Raw genomic sequence first — 18,846 nt, forward strand, 5'->3', positions numbered from 1 at the left:
AACTCTACTCCCCAACTGAGCTAATACAAATTTGAACCAAGTCGCAAAAGGATCTGTCTTCTAGAAGCTGGTTGTCTAAATTGTACTGGAACACATCCAAACAGGTGTAAGCACTAACATTTTACTCTTTGATGCAATGCATCCTTTTTCATGTACGTGCAAAGTACAAACAAGCCCAAGTAATAATAGTGTAGGCATATAAATCACACCTACAAAATGGGACTACTAAGACATGCCTCGATTTTGTTCCGTGTGACAACCTGCCACAAGAATGTATTTCTTCAAGCAACTACCATGAAATGGAAGCAGCAGAAGCAGTCAGACAACAGGCAGCAGAGTGCAGACTTTAATATAACCATAGTCTTTGCTTACCACATTAAGGCTACCTTTTTCCTAAATATTGTAGATGTCTGAATCCCCTGACAACTCTGAAAAATTAGGCATTTTAAAATCAAATTCTTGAAGTTTACATACTTTTGAAATGCACGGAAAAGAAATGAAAGGAAGAATGGATGAAGGTTGCTCCACAACTAATATTTAAATAAACTTTAAAGTATATCATCTGCTTTTACCACCATAAATTGCCTGCTTTCTGAGACATTTAATGATCTAGTTCTTAACATTTAATAGCATAGCTAGAAGGAAGTACTATTCAGCATCTATTCTAGAGGTTAATATAAACAAGTCATAGAGTGAACAGATCTTCATAATTCTAGCATGAATAATCTTAGCAGTTCAGTAAAACTCAATCTGAAAGTCTTGAGACCTCACACAATGTCTTCAGGTTTTTCCAAATCAAAGTACTGATACTACTTCAGTTTGAATGAATTTCTTCCTCTTAAGTCTGGTTTTGGCCATCTCGCTTCAGGCTGTTACAATAACATGTTATATTTGACGTCCCAGCAATACAGAGACAGTATCATCTGTTTATACATAAACACAAACTGTGCTAGCAATACAATACAAACCTCAACACTTGACTTGCCCTTTAATTTCTGCAAAAAGGACAAAAAGCCATCCAATTTGTAAAAAGAGCATCCTTAAAAATTAGTCAAAAATCCCTATTCCTTACAGGAGCCTTTAAAGAGTCACAAAAGACTCTGACCAGCAACGCAATAATCCACAAAGGCGGCTATAACAGGTCAGGAAATTAAGAATTACAGTTGGTTTATGATCGGTCTCTGGAGTGCCCTTGGGTATCTACAATTATATATCATAATTCTTACTAGCCACTTAATAGGGTTTATTTCCCCTTTGTTAGTGTGCAGGACCTGGAGCTTATAGAAGATAACGGCAGAATGCAGACGATTTAATCTATTGTTCCTCTTATTTTGTGTCAAAATTCCACATTAAGTCTCTTCAGACTCTAACTCACACTGCCCTCAGAAGCACCCAATAGATTCTGAGTCATTTAATAAGTCTTTGGTGACCTTTTCTCACCTGCGTTGGCAATCATTTATTTCTTCCAGTTTTATAAAATACATCTAGGGGCATTCTTCCTGTACTCTTAGATTACAAATCACTGCAAGAACACAGACAGCAACTGCTCACAACCACGTTGCCTTCAACCCACTCAACCAGAAACAAAAAAAGCAAAGTAGTAGGTGTTGCAGGCAGTAGAAAAGCTTAGCAAGTGCAGACTGTGACAGGAAACGCCCCTGTATCGGCAGCTCGTCAGAGAACGCTCTGCCAATCAATAGCCCCTATGTCCTTGCCCCCTGCTCATCTCAAGAGACCAGGACCTAAACCATTTCAAGATTAAAAGCTTCCCTATGAGACTCCACAACATGCAAGTATAGTGCATTAAAAGCTAAGATCAAGAATTCCCAGTCACGACTCGCAAGCATTGCAGCATCGTGCGTTAATTCCAACTTCTAATGGTGGTCCGCCTGGTCCCAAAGTGGAGCCTCACAATCGTACCACAGTAGAACAGCCCTGAGGGCGTACAGACCTTTCCAAAACTATCCTGCATTAGCAAACAGGCTACATCTCTCAGCCGTCTAGAAAAGCATTTTCTTGACGCTATGACAACTGAAACAAAAGGCAGCAAAGTGATCAGAAGCTCTCAAGTATAAGCAGCTCTTTCATTCACAACTGTGAGGAGGCTGCCTTAAGAAGATGCTTTACAGTGGCAAACCACTGCACCCTGTCCATGATGATGTAACACGAAAACTCTTGTCACATAGACTGGGGGACATGGTGGATGTTACCTCAACAAGATCAGAAAGACAGGGAAGTGCCCCAGCAGCCATACATTTATTACCATAGCCATGACTAGAAAGAAACATGCCATAAAAGCCAGGACTGGAGAAAGAACAACATAAGAACTCGTAAGAAACAAATTACAAACCCTGTAATAGACCTGATAGATTTTGGGAAAAGGAATTTTGTTTGAAAGTCACAACTACAGGGCACAGCCAAAATTCTCACAAACAATAGATCATATGATGTTTACAATAACGTTTTACTAAGAGAATAGCTATCATTTGGCTTTTTCATTTCATATCCAATTTCAGATAAATCCTTATAGTCACACAGAAAGGGAAAGTGTATCCATAAAGAGAGAAAAAGGCAAGACTTTATCAGTAAACATATTTAACTGTGAAAGGAGGAAGAGGAGAAGAAGGAAGAAGAATCCTCTCCTGTTAGAGGGGTTTTAGAGCCAGCATAGCTATTATCTGCACAACCCACCCGAGGGGGCTCCTGGAGGCTGAAGCCCCTGGGCTGACTGCCAGGCATGTCTGCCCCACTTATCAGTGCAAATGCTAGACAGACCATGGAACTGAGCTTCTCAGTTTTAACTGTTAATATATCAAAGTTTTATTTGGAAAGAAGCCAGAGACTTGAAATCTTAAATCATAACATGTTTTAAAAGCTTTTTCAAACATGGAGAAGCAACACTTTGGAAGAGCTAGACAGAAACACAAGTAATTACGAAATAAGGTCACTAGTAGCTGTCAGGATGATTTTAAGATGGCTCCCACCACAAGAATTTCCCAGGCAAGCAAGCTCTCTGGAAGAGGCAGTTCATAAGAGTTCATCCAAGGATGACCCATTTTCTAATCAGAGCAGCAACTGAACACAAAAGTGTAAAAGGAAAGAAAATAAATAACAGTTACAGTCCCCTGTGCAAGAGACTGAAAGCTGGGAAAAAGAACCCATATTCAACAGAAACAGAAAGTCAATTTATGTAAACTCATGTCTGTGTGCGGCTGACAAGATTGAGAGAACATAATACAAAATGAACGAACAAACAACAAAAAAGTGCTCTAAAGAACCTGAAGGAAACCAGAGCAAGCACACAGCAGGCAAACACTGATCAGCATTAGTGCTCCTGTGCCTAACCCATTCCGTCTGCACGCCTGGAGCCAGCACTTACGTTTTTGTAAGGCCACCGAGACAGTGAAGATGCCTTAAACCCTCAGCTGGACAGTGACATTCAGTTTGTGTGGAATGATTGCTAAAGCACAACTAAGGTGCTCTGGATTTAACATTTACATAACTTATATTTGCTGTTTGTATAACGTTAGCAGCTACCAGTGGTTTCCAGTATGCTAATCGTCCACCAAACCAGAGGAGTACATGAGGTAGGCAAATAACCTGGAAAAAAATCCAAGGGTTGCCATAGTTTCAATTATTTTCCAAAACAAAGCACTCTCACTAAGCAGATTCCAATATATTAAAAACACAGAGCCCTAATCTCTTAAAAGCAGGTTGCACAGAGGCAAAATAAAGACTGCAGGATGAGGAATGAGTTCTGTATTTTATGATAGAACAAATTAGAAATTATCAAACACCAAACATGTCCTCTTAATATACACAAACATTACAACTTGTCTTCTCTTACCATTCATTTTTTTTCTCCTAAAGAAAAAGCTGACTTTGTGCTAAGCCTGCACTATGTTTTATTTACTGCTAGATGCTGTAATTGTACTGTCACTGCTGAAGAACTATCTGATCTTTACTCTCGGACTAACAGGATTTTCTGACCTCTTATGTCAGCTAATTTTAAAAAAGTTCACACATATGGGGTGACCAGATTTTTTCAATGTGAAGTACTAGAACTACTCGTAGTAGGGGAACCCACAGAAGATACTTTACTGGGAGTTCAGAAAGCTTTAAGGTGGTAGCTAAAAACTGTAGCAAGCTTAAAATTTTGGTGTTAGACTGAGGGCAGGAAAGGGGGCAGGAGGGGGAACAATCCCAACAGCAACAGGAACACTAGGTCACCTGAGATAGCACCATGGCCACATGTCACTTACAAACACAATACAGGCTCACAGCATCCAAGAGGGGATGCAGGCTAACGTGCGGTAGTGGCTGCTTGTAACCCACAGTCTCCTCACCCAAACCTTTCTGACACGTGCTCTCTGCAGAAACCCATCACACTCACCAAAGTGTCTCAGGTTGGCTCTTAAATTTCATCTTCAGCTTCAGTATCTGTTCTTTACCTGTTTCCTCATTCTGTCTTCTAGCACTTACACCACAGATTATACAAAATAAGCAAAGACGACCTTCAGCTTCTATCTGAGAAACAAAGTTTTAAGGAAATTCATAATTCTCTGCTCAGGGAATACAAGACGGTCCTTCCAGAAGGGTAAGGCTTTATAGGTACATACAAATTCACAGATAAAATCAAATGCATGAAAGCCTTTACGTGAATTCAAAGACACCGCTAAGGCTAAGATGCAGTAAATTCTAAAAGGCAGTGCTAAGAGCTTCTCCAAATCACTAGAAAAGAATACTACAGAAAACAACGCAGAATGGCTCATTTAAATTTGTTAACATCTTTTTTTTTCTATGATTTTTATTATGAAAGACAAAAAAGCCTTGCCGTGTTGCAGTCTTGATTTTTTTTTTTTTTTTAATCAATCCATGCAAGAGCTGTACATGAAGCACAGACATATACACAATTATGGAAAGGTCAAGGGGAAAGAAGACAACACTGACCTCATGAATGGAAGAACAGAAAAATCACACCAGAGTATGCTCTTAAAATATTCTGCGTTTTTGGAGGAAAGAGCTTCTGCAGCACGATAGGTGCAATTTCCTCAAGATTTTCAACAGTTTTTAAAAAGTGTGAGTATTAATAGACCATGAAGCTGAGCTATTAATAGATTAGGCCTCTGGGGTGAGCATAAAAGAGACTCCAGCAATACACAGCATGTTAAACCAGCTTACTAATTGTATCACTGAAGGAAAGTGTATATCTATACTATTTAACAATATAGTTATTTTTCTATAACTTTGTTTTGGGGATAGTGGGCAGGGCAGGAAAGAGTAGATATTCAAATCAGTCTCTTCTCATGATTTGTTTCCAAAAAAGCAGGTTAAAAAAAATGTATCATATGTTTTGCAGTAACAGGTAATTAAAGATGTCAACAGTGCATATAAGGGGAACATTTAAGCCCGTTTTATCCAGCTAACACTTTAGCCCTTCCTGATTTCTGCATCCTCCACTGTGCAGGCTTAACATTCTCTCAGTGAACCTTGTTTGGTTCAGACACCACTTCAAGTGTTCTCAAAACACATCAAAACCAACATCATTCATGCATTTCCCCAGCCTTCCTTTTATGTAAGCATTTTCCTTGTGACAAAATAAGGAAGACAACCATACTTTCATAAACTGACATTGATCTCTAGTTAATATCTTGAGGCATTCAGAGAACAAGAAATTCTTTGTCAGTAACGTAAAATAATCCACAAAGGACAGGAACCAATGCTAAGTTTGCACAAACAATAGGTTTCTGAGTCAACCTCCTCTGCTCTGGAAAGAGGTTGTGGAATTACTATAGCAGTACTTGGATGTAGCTGTTACAGACCACAGACATTAAGTAGGACAAGTTTTATTAATAGACATGACATCTTTGCACTGTATTGTGCAAACACACAAGGAAATACTCCTTGAATGTCTGCACAATACCATAACAAATACCATGTAACAGAAATGTCAACACTTCTCTGTCCTATACTTACACTTCAGGAATGTAAAATACTTCATTTAATGCACAAAACGGTAACTAAATAGGTAAAATTAAGCAACCACCGCATGTCAGGAAGAATTCACCTAGCCAGTGTACAAGGGCTGAAACACATTCAACTGCCCATGGGTTAACATCTCTCGTAAAACAATCACTCCATCTCCGATCTGTCAGTCCTGTTCCTCAAGGGAAACCTATAAAACACCTTTCAAAACAAGCCTGGGAACTACAATTCATAACTCCACTGGGTTCAGAAAAAAACACGTGGGCTCAACAGAGATACTAGATTTACAGCACACTATAACGTTACCTCACACTAACCCCTTCACATGCCACAATGTATAATCTGCCAGGCTCCCTCTTTCCCCTAGGAGATAACCTTATCATCTCTTTCTTTCCTCTCCTACCTCCCTTGTAAGGAAACAGTAATTTCTTTGGGCTTGAACAGAAGCAAAGTAATGACATTTTCTGTAGCTACAATCCATTTTGCTTAAACGAGCAGGTCACATACTGCACTCTTTTTGTTACCTCTCCCATCTCAATCCAAACAGAAACTCGGTCAGACCCTTGGTTGTAGTGGATGGGATACCACAAACAAAGAGGTGTGAGAACATAAAAGGGCATGAACCACACAGAGAAAAATGAGAAGCTGTTGCAGATATAAAATTTCCTAGGGAAAGAGCTAAAGAGCTAACAAACCACTTTTACTTGGATTCCTTCAAGACAAACATAGACAGTTGGATATCATAATATTGCAGTTTGGAAGAAAAAGCCCAACTAAAACCACAGATGAACACAAGTAAGATGGGATCTGAAGAATCATCAAGCAAGCAGTAACAGCCCCCTCTGCCTTGTGACTGGAAGCTAAGCTGATCGGTTGTGAACAAAACCTTGCTACCCCACACAGCAAATACACCGTTTTCTTGCTCTATTTTATTAAAGCAGATAAATGTATGATATGATAAAGATGAAATGTAGCCCATCTGCGTGGAACAGCCTTGGGGTCTTACTGATAACTGCTTGTCCACTCAGGATCGCTGGGAAACGACACTCGCAAGCATTAACTACTTTTTCTTTCAGAAATGGTCTAAAAGATACCTACTTCGCTAAATAAATCTGAAACACACTTACTTTTAAAATCCATGGCTTCTATTTGAGACCTGAGAAAGGGCTTGTGCATCCAAGCGCCTCGTTTTCCATACTATATCAATTAGTCTACAACCCACAAATCTTGCCCTTCCAAGAGTGTTAAAATTATCAGAATATGAAAAAGAAAACAGAACACAACACTATCCACTGTATGAATAAGTAGTTTTGGTTTTACCAGCTCCAGAAGAAAGCAAGATGAAACAAAGAGCTCAGCTGGTGATACTGTAAAGAAATTTTTAAGATTGAAAGTAAGAGCACACACCACCAAGAGGATCCTTCAAATGGAAAGTCAACTCAATTGTCTTGCACTCATAGCTCAAATATATGAACTGGAGCACACACTGCTTTTGAAATACTTAAAAAAAATACACCACAGCAAGGCTCTTTAAAAAGAAAATTAGGATTTCCAAAGAAATACTGCTTACACTATCATGGTGTGCATGTTAATGTGCAAGCACACAAATATTGGCAGAAAAATAGAGGCCTCAGAGATGCCGGGTTCTTACAAGTCTCCTGAAAATAGACAAATAGAGGAAATAAATCTATTACTGCTTCCACTAAGAAAGAGGTCCCAGAGGGAGCCCCATTGAATTACTAGATACCAAAGAGTCCACATGGGGCTTTGGTGTCTAACGAGCTGTAAACAAGAAAAGTCACAAGAAAAGGCTTCATTAGTTCTGCTCCTTATAGCAGTACTAGATGTGCTTTTTAATGCATTATTAATTCATTGAACTCACTGCCAAAAGATGGAAGCTAAGGACTTAATTCAAAAGAAATGAATTCAGGGAGAAAGCTAGCAACCTTTCTGTTTGAGAAGTTAAGAGATACAAATTAAAGCCTAATTTTTAGGACAGTAAGATAATCACAGGAGGTAAGGAAACAACCTTCGTTATGGACACTTTGTTCCGCAGCATCTGGTGCCAACTCTCTAGAGAAACAATTCTGCACTATACAAACTCTAATCCTGGAATCATGCTGCAGGAAGTAGCTTACATGTCTCTCAGAAATCCTCCTTTCCGATTTGAACCAATTCCTGCTCAGGCAAGCCCTCTCTCACAGGATACAAGTGTGACTGGCAAGTTTTGAGACACTCGTTTTCCATCCAGGATTTGTAAGATCTCAGATTTTTCCAATTATAATAAATCAAAAGTCATCACGTAACAGGTCACTGTTGTATCTTCATTTACCCATAATCTCTTTTTCTCTTTCTAGTCCTTGTGATCATTTGGAATTTGGGTTTTACTCTATCCACTGATTTTATTTGTGGGTTTTTTTTTTTTTTTGATAGTGATTCATTCTGGAGAAGCCACAATTCTGAAGAATTTAATTGAGATTAAATTTTCTATTTTAACTAGTCCCTGCCCCAGCTTATGCAACCAGCACAAAGTACTCAGGCCTAATTCCCCTCACGTCACTGAGCACTTTGGGTTTCAGATTATATGTGGACCATGACAAGGTGGATCCTCAGCTAAAAACAATACACCTATGCTTTCTGCTCATCAAGAAACAGTGATTTCAAGCACAGTTTGATGGATGGCCAAGTTCTGGCTTCATTCACACTACTATGAGTCGAATTCTCCTAGGACAAACCCAGATGTTATCTCACTGAAATATACGCAAAATAACCACAGGCTGAAGACTGAAATTTTCAATTATCCTGTTTTATCTCATCTACAGATAAAGACTGTATGTGTTGGAAGACATCTCCTCCCAATGGAAAGTATCTGAATAATGAAAAAATTCATTGCTCATTGCTCTTCCCTTTTTTCTTCTCTGACGAGTCTCTGACCATTTCACTCGTTGCTTCTATGTAACAGCACATTCTGGTAGATGAGAGGTTTTAAAACAGGATTACCACTTTAGAAACTGTGCTGCTAACTAGCATTTTCTAACCCATTTCCTCCCCCTCCAAAAAAATCACTTCTGCATTGTGCTTGAGACAGACTAGTCACCCATGAGTCCTTCAAAAACAATTTACCATAATAAAAATTGGTCCACCCCCATCATATTCATTTTACTGGTGAAGCAGGAAATATTTTCTCATTCTACTACCTTTATTTTGCAAACACGATAAAATAATTTCTCTCAAAATAATGCTATGCAAGAAGCCCAAGCAAAACCAAGTGCAAGTCCCAGAATGCAAGAAGGAAAAGTCATCCTCCTATGGAACATGTATTGAATGCTCAGTATTTAAATTCCAGATCCAAGAGGATTCAGCTTCTCCCTCTTACTTGGAACATTTGAAACAAAATAAAGCAAACAAACAAAACCTAAGCCAGCTTGCACGTATTTTTATTCCTTATTGAATTCTTAATATTTATCCAGAAATCTGGAACAGTAAGTAGGTATTTCCCTTGGCTGCACATTTCTATTTGTTTTGAGTTAATTCATAAGCAGGTCAAACCAATGGAGAAGTAGATTTACACTGAAAGAGTAACACTCCTTGTATAACGTGTATGAGTTGCAAATCGAGTGATAATGTTCAGAGCCGCCACACAGAGTCAGAAAAGTTTCACACAACGTTTGGGGAAAAATCAGAAATAGTCCAATCTCTGGCAGAGCCACCATATGGAGTTTACTGCAGTAACATACGTTTTGGCCACTCAGCATAGCTCTGCTGCCAACAATGATAAACTGAAGTATTTCTTCACAAGATACATTCCTGTAACCAAACAGTAAATCAGAGAGGCTCAGACAATTCATCTGAATCTTCATTGTAACAAAAGAAAAACATCACACTTCAACAAACACTTCAGCATCAACAATGGTAAAAAAAGTTCAAATAAGATTACAAACTCCTAGCACATGGCATGGGATGCAAAAAGATACTCAAACCTATTTAGACAGTCATGGATTTATCTGGATCAGATCTCTCACAACATTATGAGCCATTGTTGTCAGTGTGGTCAAAAAACCAAACATATAGGTATCTATGTGAGATCCTTCAGCTTCCTTAAGCCTCTCAAATTACTGCATGCCGAATTTATTGAGGTATAAACAGAAAACAGGAAAGCAGAGGCAAGATAAGCTCCAAATGAAGGCTCACGACTGCCATGCCACCAAGCACAGATGTTGGCCATGTCACACTCTCCGTCACATCAGAACACAAAAACAGTGGCAGTGGAAGAGCTGATCTTCTGTCAGGATGTAACTTGGTTTGCCTTATTCAATCACGTGCCCACAGCCTATGCCAACCTAAGGCCAGGTGACAGCTGATGGATTTCGCTGCAGTAGCTTATCAGACTGCCCCAACTGCCCGTTTCTCCTCTGTGTTCCCCTCCCTGGTCTCTCGGCAGCAGCTACAAGCCTTCTTGAGCTACCTGGGCATCACGTTTGGCTAGGTAACACTCCTTCTGGCTACAGGACTTCACAGTGAAGTTGCCAAGGAGCTTGCACATGCTCTCTTCTGCCAAAAAGGTTAAAACCACCTCACCTCTAACAGCTGTTTCCACTATGAACATCAGCTTAAGAGATACTTCAATTGCTTTACGTGTTTTTAAATCAACAACTTTCACACATTAGCTATGATGACTTAATTTAGCTGAAGTATCTCCATGTCATTTTTTTAAACTTAAAAGTTCTTGGTAACTGCTTACACTTCCACTGTAAATCCAGCTCCTGCTGTTTACTGCATGTTTTAAAATGCAGATGCCTCTGAAATCTGGTCCTATAAACCAAATGCAAACCCATTACAGTCAGTGCAGAAACAGACACTGACTACAGTAAGTTTTGGGTCAGACTCTATGCTATGTCTTTTTATCCTGGTTGTATTCTTGCCTATTTATTTTCCTTTGAGTTGAACTGAAGGTTGTCAATCAAATTCTACCACAAGTTACCAGTTCAGCACCCGTAAAGAGCTTAAGTGTTCTGATCAGAAGAGAAGGGGAAACACAGCAGAATAAAATGTGTTAGGAAGGCTATCAATTTGCTGAGCCCACTGTAGAATTTCCCTAAGTATAAGATGAAATCTGGAAGGCTTTATTGATTTCTGCACTTGTCATTCTTACTTAAACTTCTGATTTAAAAATAATGGATAAACCCACAGAATTTTACTTGCAAAGAAGAAATCAACACTGGTAGATTATTCCTGGGAGCACAGGCACTTGTTTGTGTGTGTAACACCTACAATCTGGAGCGCGCTCACCAAAGACACAGCACAACCCATCAAAAGCAACAACGAACAAGAAGACTACTGTCCGTCAAGGCTCCAGTCTGGATTATCTCATGCAACCACAGGGCTTTTGTTACCTTTGGCTTCTTACATATGCCTATCCATGAATTCGTAGAGCACCTGTCTACAGAGCTGCAATCTGGAATGATAGCTACTATCACAAATGCTAAACACTCTTAAATCCAAAAGGTGTCTCTTAAGGTCCCACGGTATTTAAGAGAGAAAAGAAATAAATACCATCTGTTACTGCAAGCTAAATAACAATTATGTTATCTACACATAAGGAAAACGACAAAAAAACGAACTGTCATACACAATTACATCCCGAAAATGTAATTCACAGCAACATCTTCATTACAGTTTTTCTCCTTTTTCTTTTTTTGAAAACACTAAATATTATAGAAATCTTCCTGTAAAATTGGAATTAACATTTTGTAGAAAAAAAACAAGACAAAAAAAAAGAGTTTTTAAGACCACCATTTTGGACATAAAAGTCTTAGTATCAAATTTCTGACTAAATGCAAAAAGGAACTGAAGTATACATTTAAACTAAATACATAGGAGGGCTGAGATATACGCATGTTGATGCAGCTCTTCATTGGAAGAAAAAAGAAAGAAACAAAACAGACAAACAAACCCCACTAATACAAGCCATTTAGCACTCCTTACCTTGGAACCCGCCAACATAGTCTTCAGCATTTTTGTTCCTCTTCCAATACCAACCACTGCAAAGACAGAAGGAGAAATGCCACTTCAAAAACAGCTCTGCAGTTCCCGTACCCAACACGATTCATCACTAAATATTATGCTAGTCAGAAATACAGCTTTTTATGCTCTGTTAGCGTACAGAGTCAATGCTTATGATTAAGCATCTCTGATATTCAAACAATGTCACACTAGTGAAAGGAAAACAGTCTAAAGCAGAAGATATATATAAGCTTCATCTATTGTTAAAATGCTTTGATTTAACCTCTGGATTTATTTCTCTTTTAATCACCAAAGAAATGGATAATGCAATTAGCGCCGTCTCTGGTTTGATGAAGGCTATGGCTCACTAATAATGAATTTAGCCTTCGCTGTAGCTAAACAGCCCTTTTAAAGGTTGATAGTGACCAAGAGTAATACAGCCAAGGTAGTATAATGGAATTGCTTATCAGGCCTACAGCAAGAAAGTAAAATCACCAAAAGGTCCAATTGACTCTGTCAAAAATCTTTTCTAATCAAACCCTCCTATTATTGTGTATGCACAGACTACTGTCTTTTCAACCCTAAAACAGTATTCTGCAAAACAATCAGTCAGCTTTTCGTAAAAGAAGACGACAGAAAAAGAGCTCTATTTTACAGTTTGTTTTAAAGCTTTCTACAACAAGGTGCTTTCCTTGAATATGCTTTTCTATTGATTTTCTTCACATACAGCAATCCAAACAAACAACGGCCACAGAAGAAAGATGAGAAACAATGACAATTTTAGAAGGAAATTAGTTTCGTGTACAACTCATGGAATACATAAGAGCTTCTGTCTTTGATTTTAATAAAACTACAGGACTTAATGGAGTTTGCAGGAAATCAGCTTTGTGTTAACCACGAGCCAGTACCTAAAGCATCAAACCAGATAATGAACTAATTTTTTTTTTTAAACAAACACTTGTGCACTACTGCTTCTCAGTCTTTACGTTCTGAGACGCATTAGACTACTTCTTATTCTCGATTACTTCTCCTCTTGCTCCTGAGGGTTTTTAGCCACACATGCCCTTGTGCTTGCACTTTTATGTACCTTCTGTTCAGCCTGTTCCTGTCATATTCAGCAGATAGGAAAGAGCTGCAACACGGCTGAGGAAAGGAGATAAGCACACAGATAAAGCTTTATAATCAAGCACTTTTCTTGCGATGTGATGACATCACTGACACTTCAACATAAATGCTGAGCTGAAGTATTTGCTAAGTATCAAGAGATTCAGTAGACTAACTTTAAAGAGATATTGAATGATTTTGTGAACAAGACACTAACAATTTTCCCAATTAATCATCAGCTTGTGTAGCATATGTATTACTTAAAGGCAACATAGAGTGTAACAAGATTTAACTTAATTTTTACTTTTAATTTGCCAGCCTCTAAGCCACTTCTTGAATTGCATTTGCTACTTGGCTTAAATAATATCTACTTCAGTTTCAAAAGAATTACCATCACTCCCTTACCTCTGCCTTTTTATAAATGGCTTATATTCTCCTGGGACACAAGATCTTCAATCTTCCTTACATAAGGTATACTGCACATTACAGAGATGTGCTCATCTTCAAAACATGTAATCATAGTTCTCCTTTGAAACTTTACCACTAGGTTTTAATTTTGATACTTTTTCATCTTTTCTTCTCTTATGGAAGTATAGTTCATAACTGCCATACAGAAACAAGCCAAATATTTACAACTCCCATGGTACAGCAAGAAACACTGAACTGGAACCACAGCTCTAGACAGATACTAAAAAAAGATACTCACTAAGACTTGACCTACAATTTCTTGCTTCTTGTATCTAAAAATACGAGACCTAACAGTGAGAAGTAGAAGCTGAGTCCTAGCTCCCACCACTTCCCAAATGCAACAGAAGCCACAGATGGGGACAGACAAAAGATTCTGCCTCTCAGACAGCAGTCATTCCAGGCTCCTACCAGCGTGGGGCCAGCACATGCCACCTGGTCTCTAAGGTGCCTTTCACTCACATTCCATAGATCACCGATCTTCATCTCCAAGGTCCTTCCTCATCTACTTCTGGTGTCAGCAGGAAAAGAAATACAAAAGTATATTTTCTGATGAAAAGCACTGCCCGGTTACCTGCAGTACACTTGGCACACTAAGCGAGACACTTTATCAACTAATTCTCAGGAACAAAGTTATAGGTATGCAATACATAAAGTCTGGGAAACAGCAGTATAGATCAGGAAAGAAAAGTTAGAGGTTTCAGAAAATACTTCTATTATGCTACTGTCCGTGAGGAAACAAATTTTCCTGTCCCACCATCCTATGCCAAAAAGCAGCACACATTTTCTGAATAACTTGTTTCTGTTGTGTACTCCCCTCTCTCTTCATTATCGTACCTGAACCCACAAGAAATTTGGGCACACTCCCTTTCCCACTCCTCTCCAGTTTTGTTCTTTTCAAACTAGCTACTACTGATTTTTCTCTGTATGTTTTGTATGGCAGTGGAATGAAAGATCCTGTGCCTTTTTTTTTTTTTTAAATCGATCCATAGCATATTAAGGTGATGCACTTCTCCATCTTTACCAAGCACACCAAGCCCAAGTACTTTTTGTCATGCCACAGGAGCAGGCTTTGGAGACTGCTGAGTATCAGAGAAGAATAGGAGAAGCAATTAAGAAGCATGAGTGATTTTTCTTTTCCTATGGATCAATGCTGTTGACTCCTCACAATGAGCAGTCGCATGCTGAAAGAGAACATCTGTGTAAGAGGACAGCGTCTGCTTCAGCAGTACATACGGTATTCTCCGGTGAGTGGCCACACCGTACAGGAAACTGGAACAAAACGAGTTTACTTTTAGCCCAAGAAGGTCACATTTTGCAATGCTCACAGGTGACAGAGAAAGACAATTACCAGCCTATAGGCCTCTACAAGCAACAGTCTCAGCAAACAACACTCCCTGAAACACAGCCCTTCCTGAGAAGTCATTACATCAAAACTCAGTAGATTAACTTCTAGTGTATGCTCGTAGTTGCACCTGTTGATTTTCAATACCAAAAAAGTATCGCTGTTTTTTCTTGTAGCCAAGTAGTCAGAAGGCTACGATTTAAGCAAGCTGTAGTTTGCGTGTTACTTATCAACAAAACTGCTGGAGACAATGTATGACACAGGAATACTCCAGCCCAACGGTCACATCCACAGCCGAGTTTTCAACACCAACAACTGACACATCCTGTTCCTTAATAAAACAAAGGAATTCAATAAATGGATTGTTATCAAAATTAAAAGACAAAGTCTCTTTGAGGACTCTTCTTCATTAAGCAAGACAGGTCAGGAAGTAAAAACTGTTTCTGTACTGAGTCTCAAAAAAAGCAGCAGCTGAATTGCTCTTACACATCTTTCATTTGGCGAGTATTACAACCCAAAAGGTTCCCTCAAAATCCCAGAAAAGCATTAGTTTAAGAACAAATACTTTAGAAAATTATGATGACTATAAATCCCCAGCTTAGGTAAAAAAAGCCATCAATTGCTGAGGTAGTTTAGAATTCATTACACAAGAGTCTGTATTTTAATGTAATAACCCGCAAGTTATTTCAGGACTTTGGGAGGTGGGGGAAATTGCCTTCTGTTAAGAAACACATTACATGTGTGTATAAGTATAAGCAGAGGAAATTTAACTCAGACCACATTTCCACAGTAAACTGTCCTTACTGCAAAACCACAAAGCCTGCCATGTGTATCCCAAATTGTTCCTCCACCTCTGATTTCACGTAGGCATGAAAATCTTTCCTGAAATCATCTTCTGATGACTGTATTTATATTTTTCATTACCCAGAACTCCTGCCGCTGCACTGTCCAAAGTTCCACCATGTCCAATTTTCAAAACCTGGTTTCTTTTGTTCCCATTTGTTTGCACGCCAGCTTCTGCAAACAGAAATTGAAAGGATTATAGGATAATCCGAGAACATAGGAAAAATAGTACATATTTCCAGACTGCTAAAGGAGACAAAAATCAATTATTTAAACTATGACTTAGTAGTGCACAAACTGCTGTACTGACTAAGACCAATGGTTCATCTAGATCTACTCCTAACTTCAATTTGCAGGCTATTTTCACTTAGATTCTCATCAAGTCTTACGTACCGTTATAAACAGATGTTCAGAAAACACTACGAGAAAACCTGGTGGACAGTCCACCTGTGAAGTTCCATTAACAAAGCATGCAAGAATTAGCAGCAGAGTCCCTGAAATCACCTATTATATACAAATTTTATGCTACATTATCTGAGCAATTGTTGTTGCATCTGCTTCCATGTAACGGGCCATGTTTACTTGCATGCGCACAGCCCTAAGGAAACTCTGCAATGAACTGAACTCACCCACTGCTGCTTGCAAGCTGTCAGAGCGTTTCAACCCTCCGAACTCCCTTTCCAGCTGATGACTCCAGGAGTTTTGCAGATTTCAATACCCTTTATTTATTAGTATTAAATGTGACAAACGCTCTAAGCTCCCTTAGGTATTTCTATTACTGTTTCATTATGCCTTTCACATCGGGTATGATCCAGCTAAGTTTCTTCCATACAAAGCTGAATTGAAGTCAGTGCCTGCACTACAGTTCACTACAGAATAAAACAGCCTAAATAAGCAAACATCTGTCTGAAAGACCATGTTCTCACTTCACCAGTAAGCGCCCAAAAGCCCATATTAGATGATCAAGTCCCCAAATCCACTATAAAGACAATATAGGCCATAGTCCTTCACACCTTCACAACGATTACACTTTTTTTCCCTAATATCTGACACCAAGGCTTCCCTGTATTCAGAAAAAGCAGTTTCTGCAGACTGGGCCCAGGACTTTCAAACTCCTTGAAACACTTTGTAGTTTTCACTCGTTTGGTGACTTTTTTTTTTTTTTTTTTTTAATAGCAATAGGCAGCAAGATTGAAGCAGAACATCCTGCCAGCGCAGTGCTGCAGAGATGCTGCTGACACCAATTCTGGCAGGTGTGTGCACGCTGTCCCTGGAACCATGCGCAGCAGCTCTCCAAGCAAGCTGGGATCCCCTGCGTTGTGTGTGGCAGGACTGGCGCTTTCTGCTGGGGCAAATCTCATCCCTATTCAAATCAAAGGCTCACATCATGCTCTACCTTAGGCAATACCAGATGCCTGTCCCAAACAAGCCGGTGGTTAACAGAGCCTTACAGCTCACTGTGCCAACACACTGAGTCTTGCAGGGACTAGGAGCTCCAACACAGCAAGCCAGAAAGTATCCAGGAATGGCTCCATTCCCCAGCATGGGTCACACCATGGCTGTAAAGTACTGCCGAAAAAAAACCAAAACCCAACAGTTCTCCTTTAGTTTTGTGAATGTTATAGAATCATAGAATGGTTTTGGTTGGAAGGGACCTCAAAGATCATCTAGTTCCACTTCCCCTGCCATGAGCAGGGACACCCTCCACTACACTAGGTTGCCCAAAGCCTCATCCAACCTGGCCTTGAACACTTCCAGGGATGGGGCAGCCACAACTTCTGTGGGCAACCTGTTCCAGAGCCTCACCACCCTCAGAGTGAAAAATTTCTTCCTTATATCTAATCTAAATCTGCCCTCTTTCAGTTTGAATCCATTGCCCCTTGTCCTACACATGTTAAGAAAGAGAGTGCAGTGGCTTGAGAGGGATAGTGGCGCCGGCACCCTGACCAACACACACGCTCCCACACGACGCCCATCCTGCAGCCATGCCAGGTGGGGAATCCTGGAGCCCACACACACACCTCCCCACCACGACCTCCCCGCTTTACCACCCCACCCTCTGCGCAGCCCTCCGGGCCCAGCTCGGGGAGCCTGTGCCTCCCCCGGCCCGCAGCCCGGCCGCCTACCCGCCAGCAGCCTCTCCTTCAGCAGGTTGAGCACGCCGGCCGAGGTGGGCCCCTTGGGCTTGTACACCGCGAACAGCCCGCTCAGAGAGAAGAGCTTCTCCGCGGACTGGCCGAGCACCACGCCGCCCGCCTCCCTGGCAGCCATGCTCCCGGCAGGCCCCGCCGACCCGGGCAGCCGGCCCGCCTGCCCCGCCCGGGGCCGCTGGGAAATGTAGTCCGCCGGCGGGCGGGAAGGCGGGCACCCCTCGGCGGTGCGGTGCCTCGCGTGGGACACCTCCCGCGGGAAGTCCTTCGGCCCGAACGCCGTGCCGGGAAGCAGCTCCACCAGCCGCAGGGGCCCGGAGCTTCCCGCTGCACCCACGTGCTGGCTCGCGGCGTCCTGCCACCAGCAGCACTGACCAGCCTCCCCGCGAGCCCCCGCTGCCCGTTGTTCATTAGGCACCTAATGTGCTGGGATCTCGCCTACATATCCATAATCTGGCTGTGGAAATGTCTGCTGCTCCCATACGCTGCGCGGGTGGTTTCGCGGGTGAGCGGCAGAGGTGGCCGTCGTGGCAGGACATGGAAGTGAGGTGTCGGAGTCCTTCTCCAGAAGGGAAAACGGCAAAGCCACGCTCGGGTAAAAGGTCGGCAGGAAAGTTGCTACTGATTTCCATGGAGTTATAACTGAGCAGAGTTGCTGAAGACCTGTTGTAAACTGCGATGGAGATTTTGTTGCAGACAGTTCCCTGCCCATTCCCTGCTAAAGAGCTTAGACACAGATTGCGCTGTAGGCAGGCTCAAGCAAAGCCATTCTAACATTGCTGTTAAGAAACGGTGTCCGTAAGCTTCTGAGCAAGGAGGCTGCAGCCCAAGGACTGAACTGCAAACCTGTCGCAGCGTCATGGCCGGCAGCGTCAACGGGTCAGCTCTGGGAAGTTCGCAAAGGCTCAGAGGGATGTTGTGCAGAAATGAGAGCTCCGCTGTTGGCATAAA

The 18,846-nt window shown here is 40.9% G+C and overlaps 1 protein-coding gene across 1 annotated transcript in view; it reads right to left on the minus strand.

Moving 5' to 3' along the window:
* Positions 1–18,016, minus strand: part of TRUB1 (TruB pseudouridine synthase family member 1) — a 29,533-nt gene extending 11,517 nt beyond the window's left edge. The window contains exons 1-3 of the mRNA XM_086616740.1: positions 17,872–18,016; positions 15,827–15,919; positions 11,971–12,026 (exon numbers count right to left, since the gene is read on the minus strand). Of these exons, the coding sequence (XP_086472866.1) occupies positions 11,971–12,026; positions 15,827–15,919; positions 17,872–18,016 (294 nt within the window). The remainder of the gene's footprint in view (positions 1–11,970; positions 12,027–15,826; positions 15,920–17,871) is intronic.
* Positions 18,017–18,846: the final 830 nt, after the last annotated feature.

This window comes from Tauraco erythrolophus, chromosome 9, assembly GCF_009769465.1.
Source record: "Tauraco erythrolophus isolate bTauEry1 chromosome 9, bTauEry1.pri, whole genome shotgun sequence".
NCBI lineage: Eukaryota > Metazoa > Chordata > Aves > Musophagiformes > Musophagidae > Tauraco > Tauraco erythrolophus.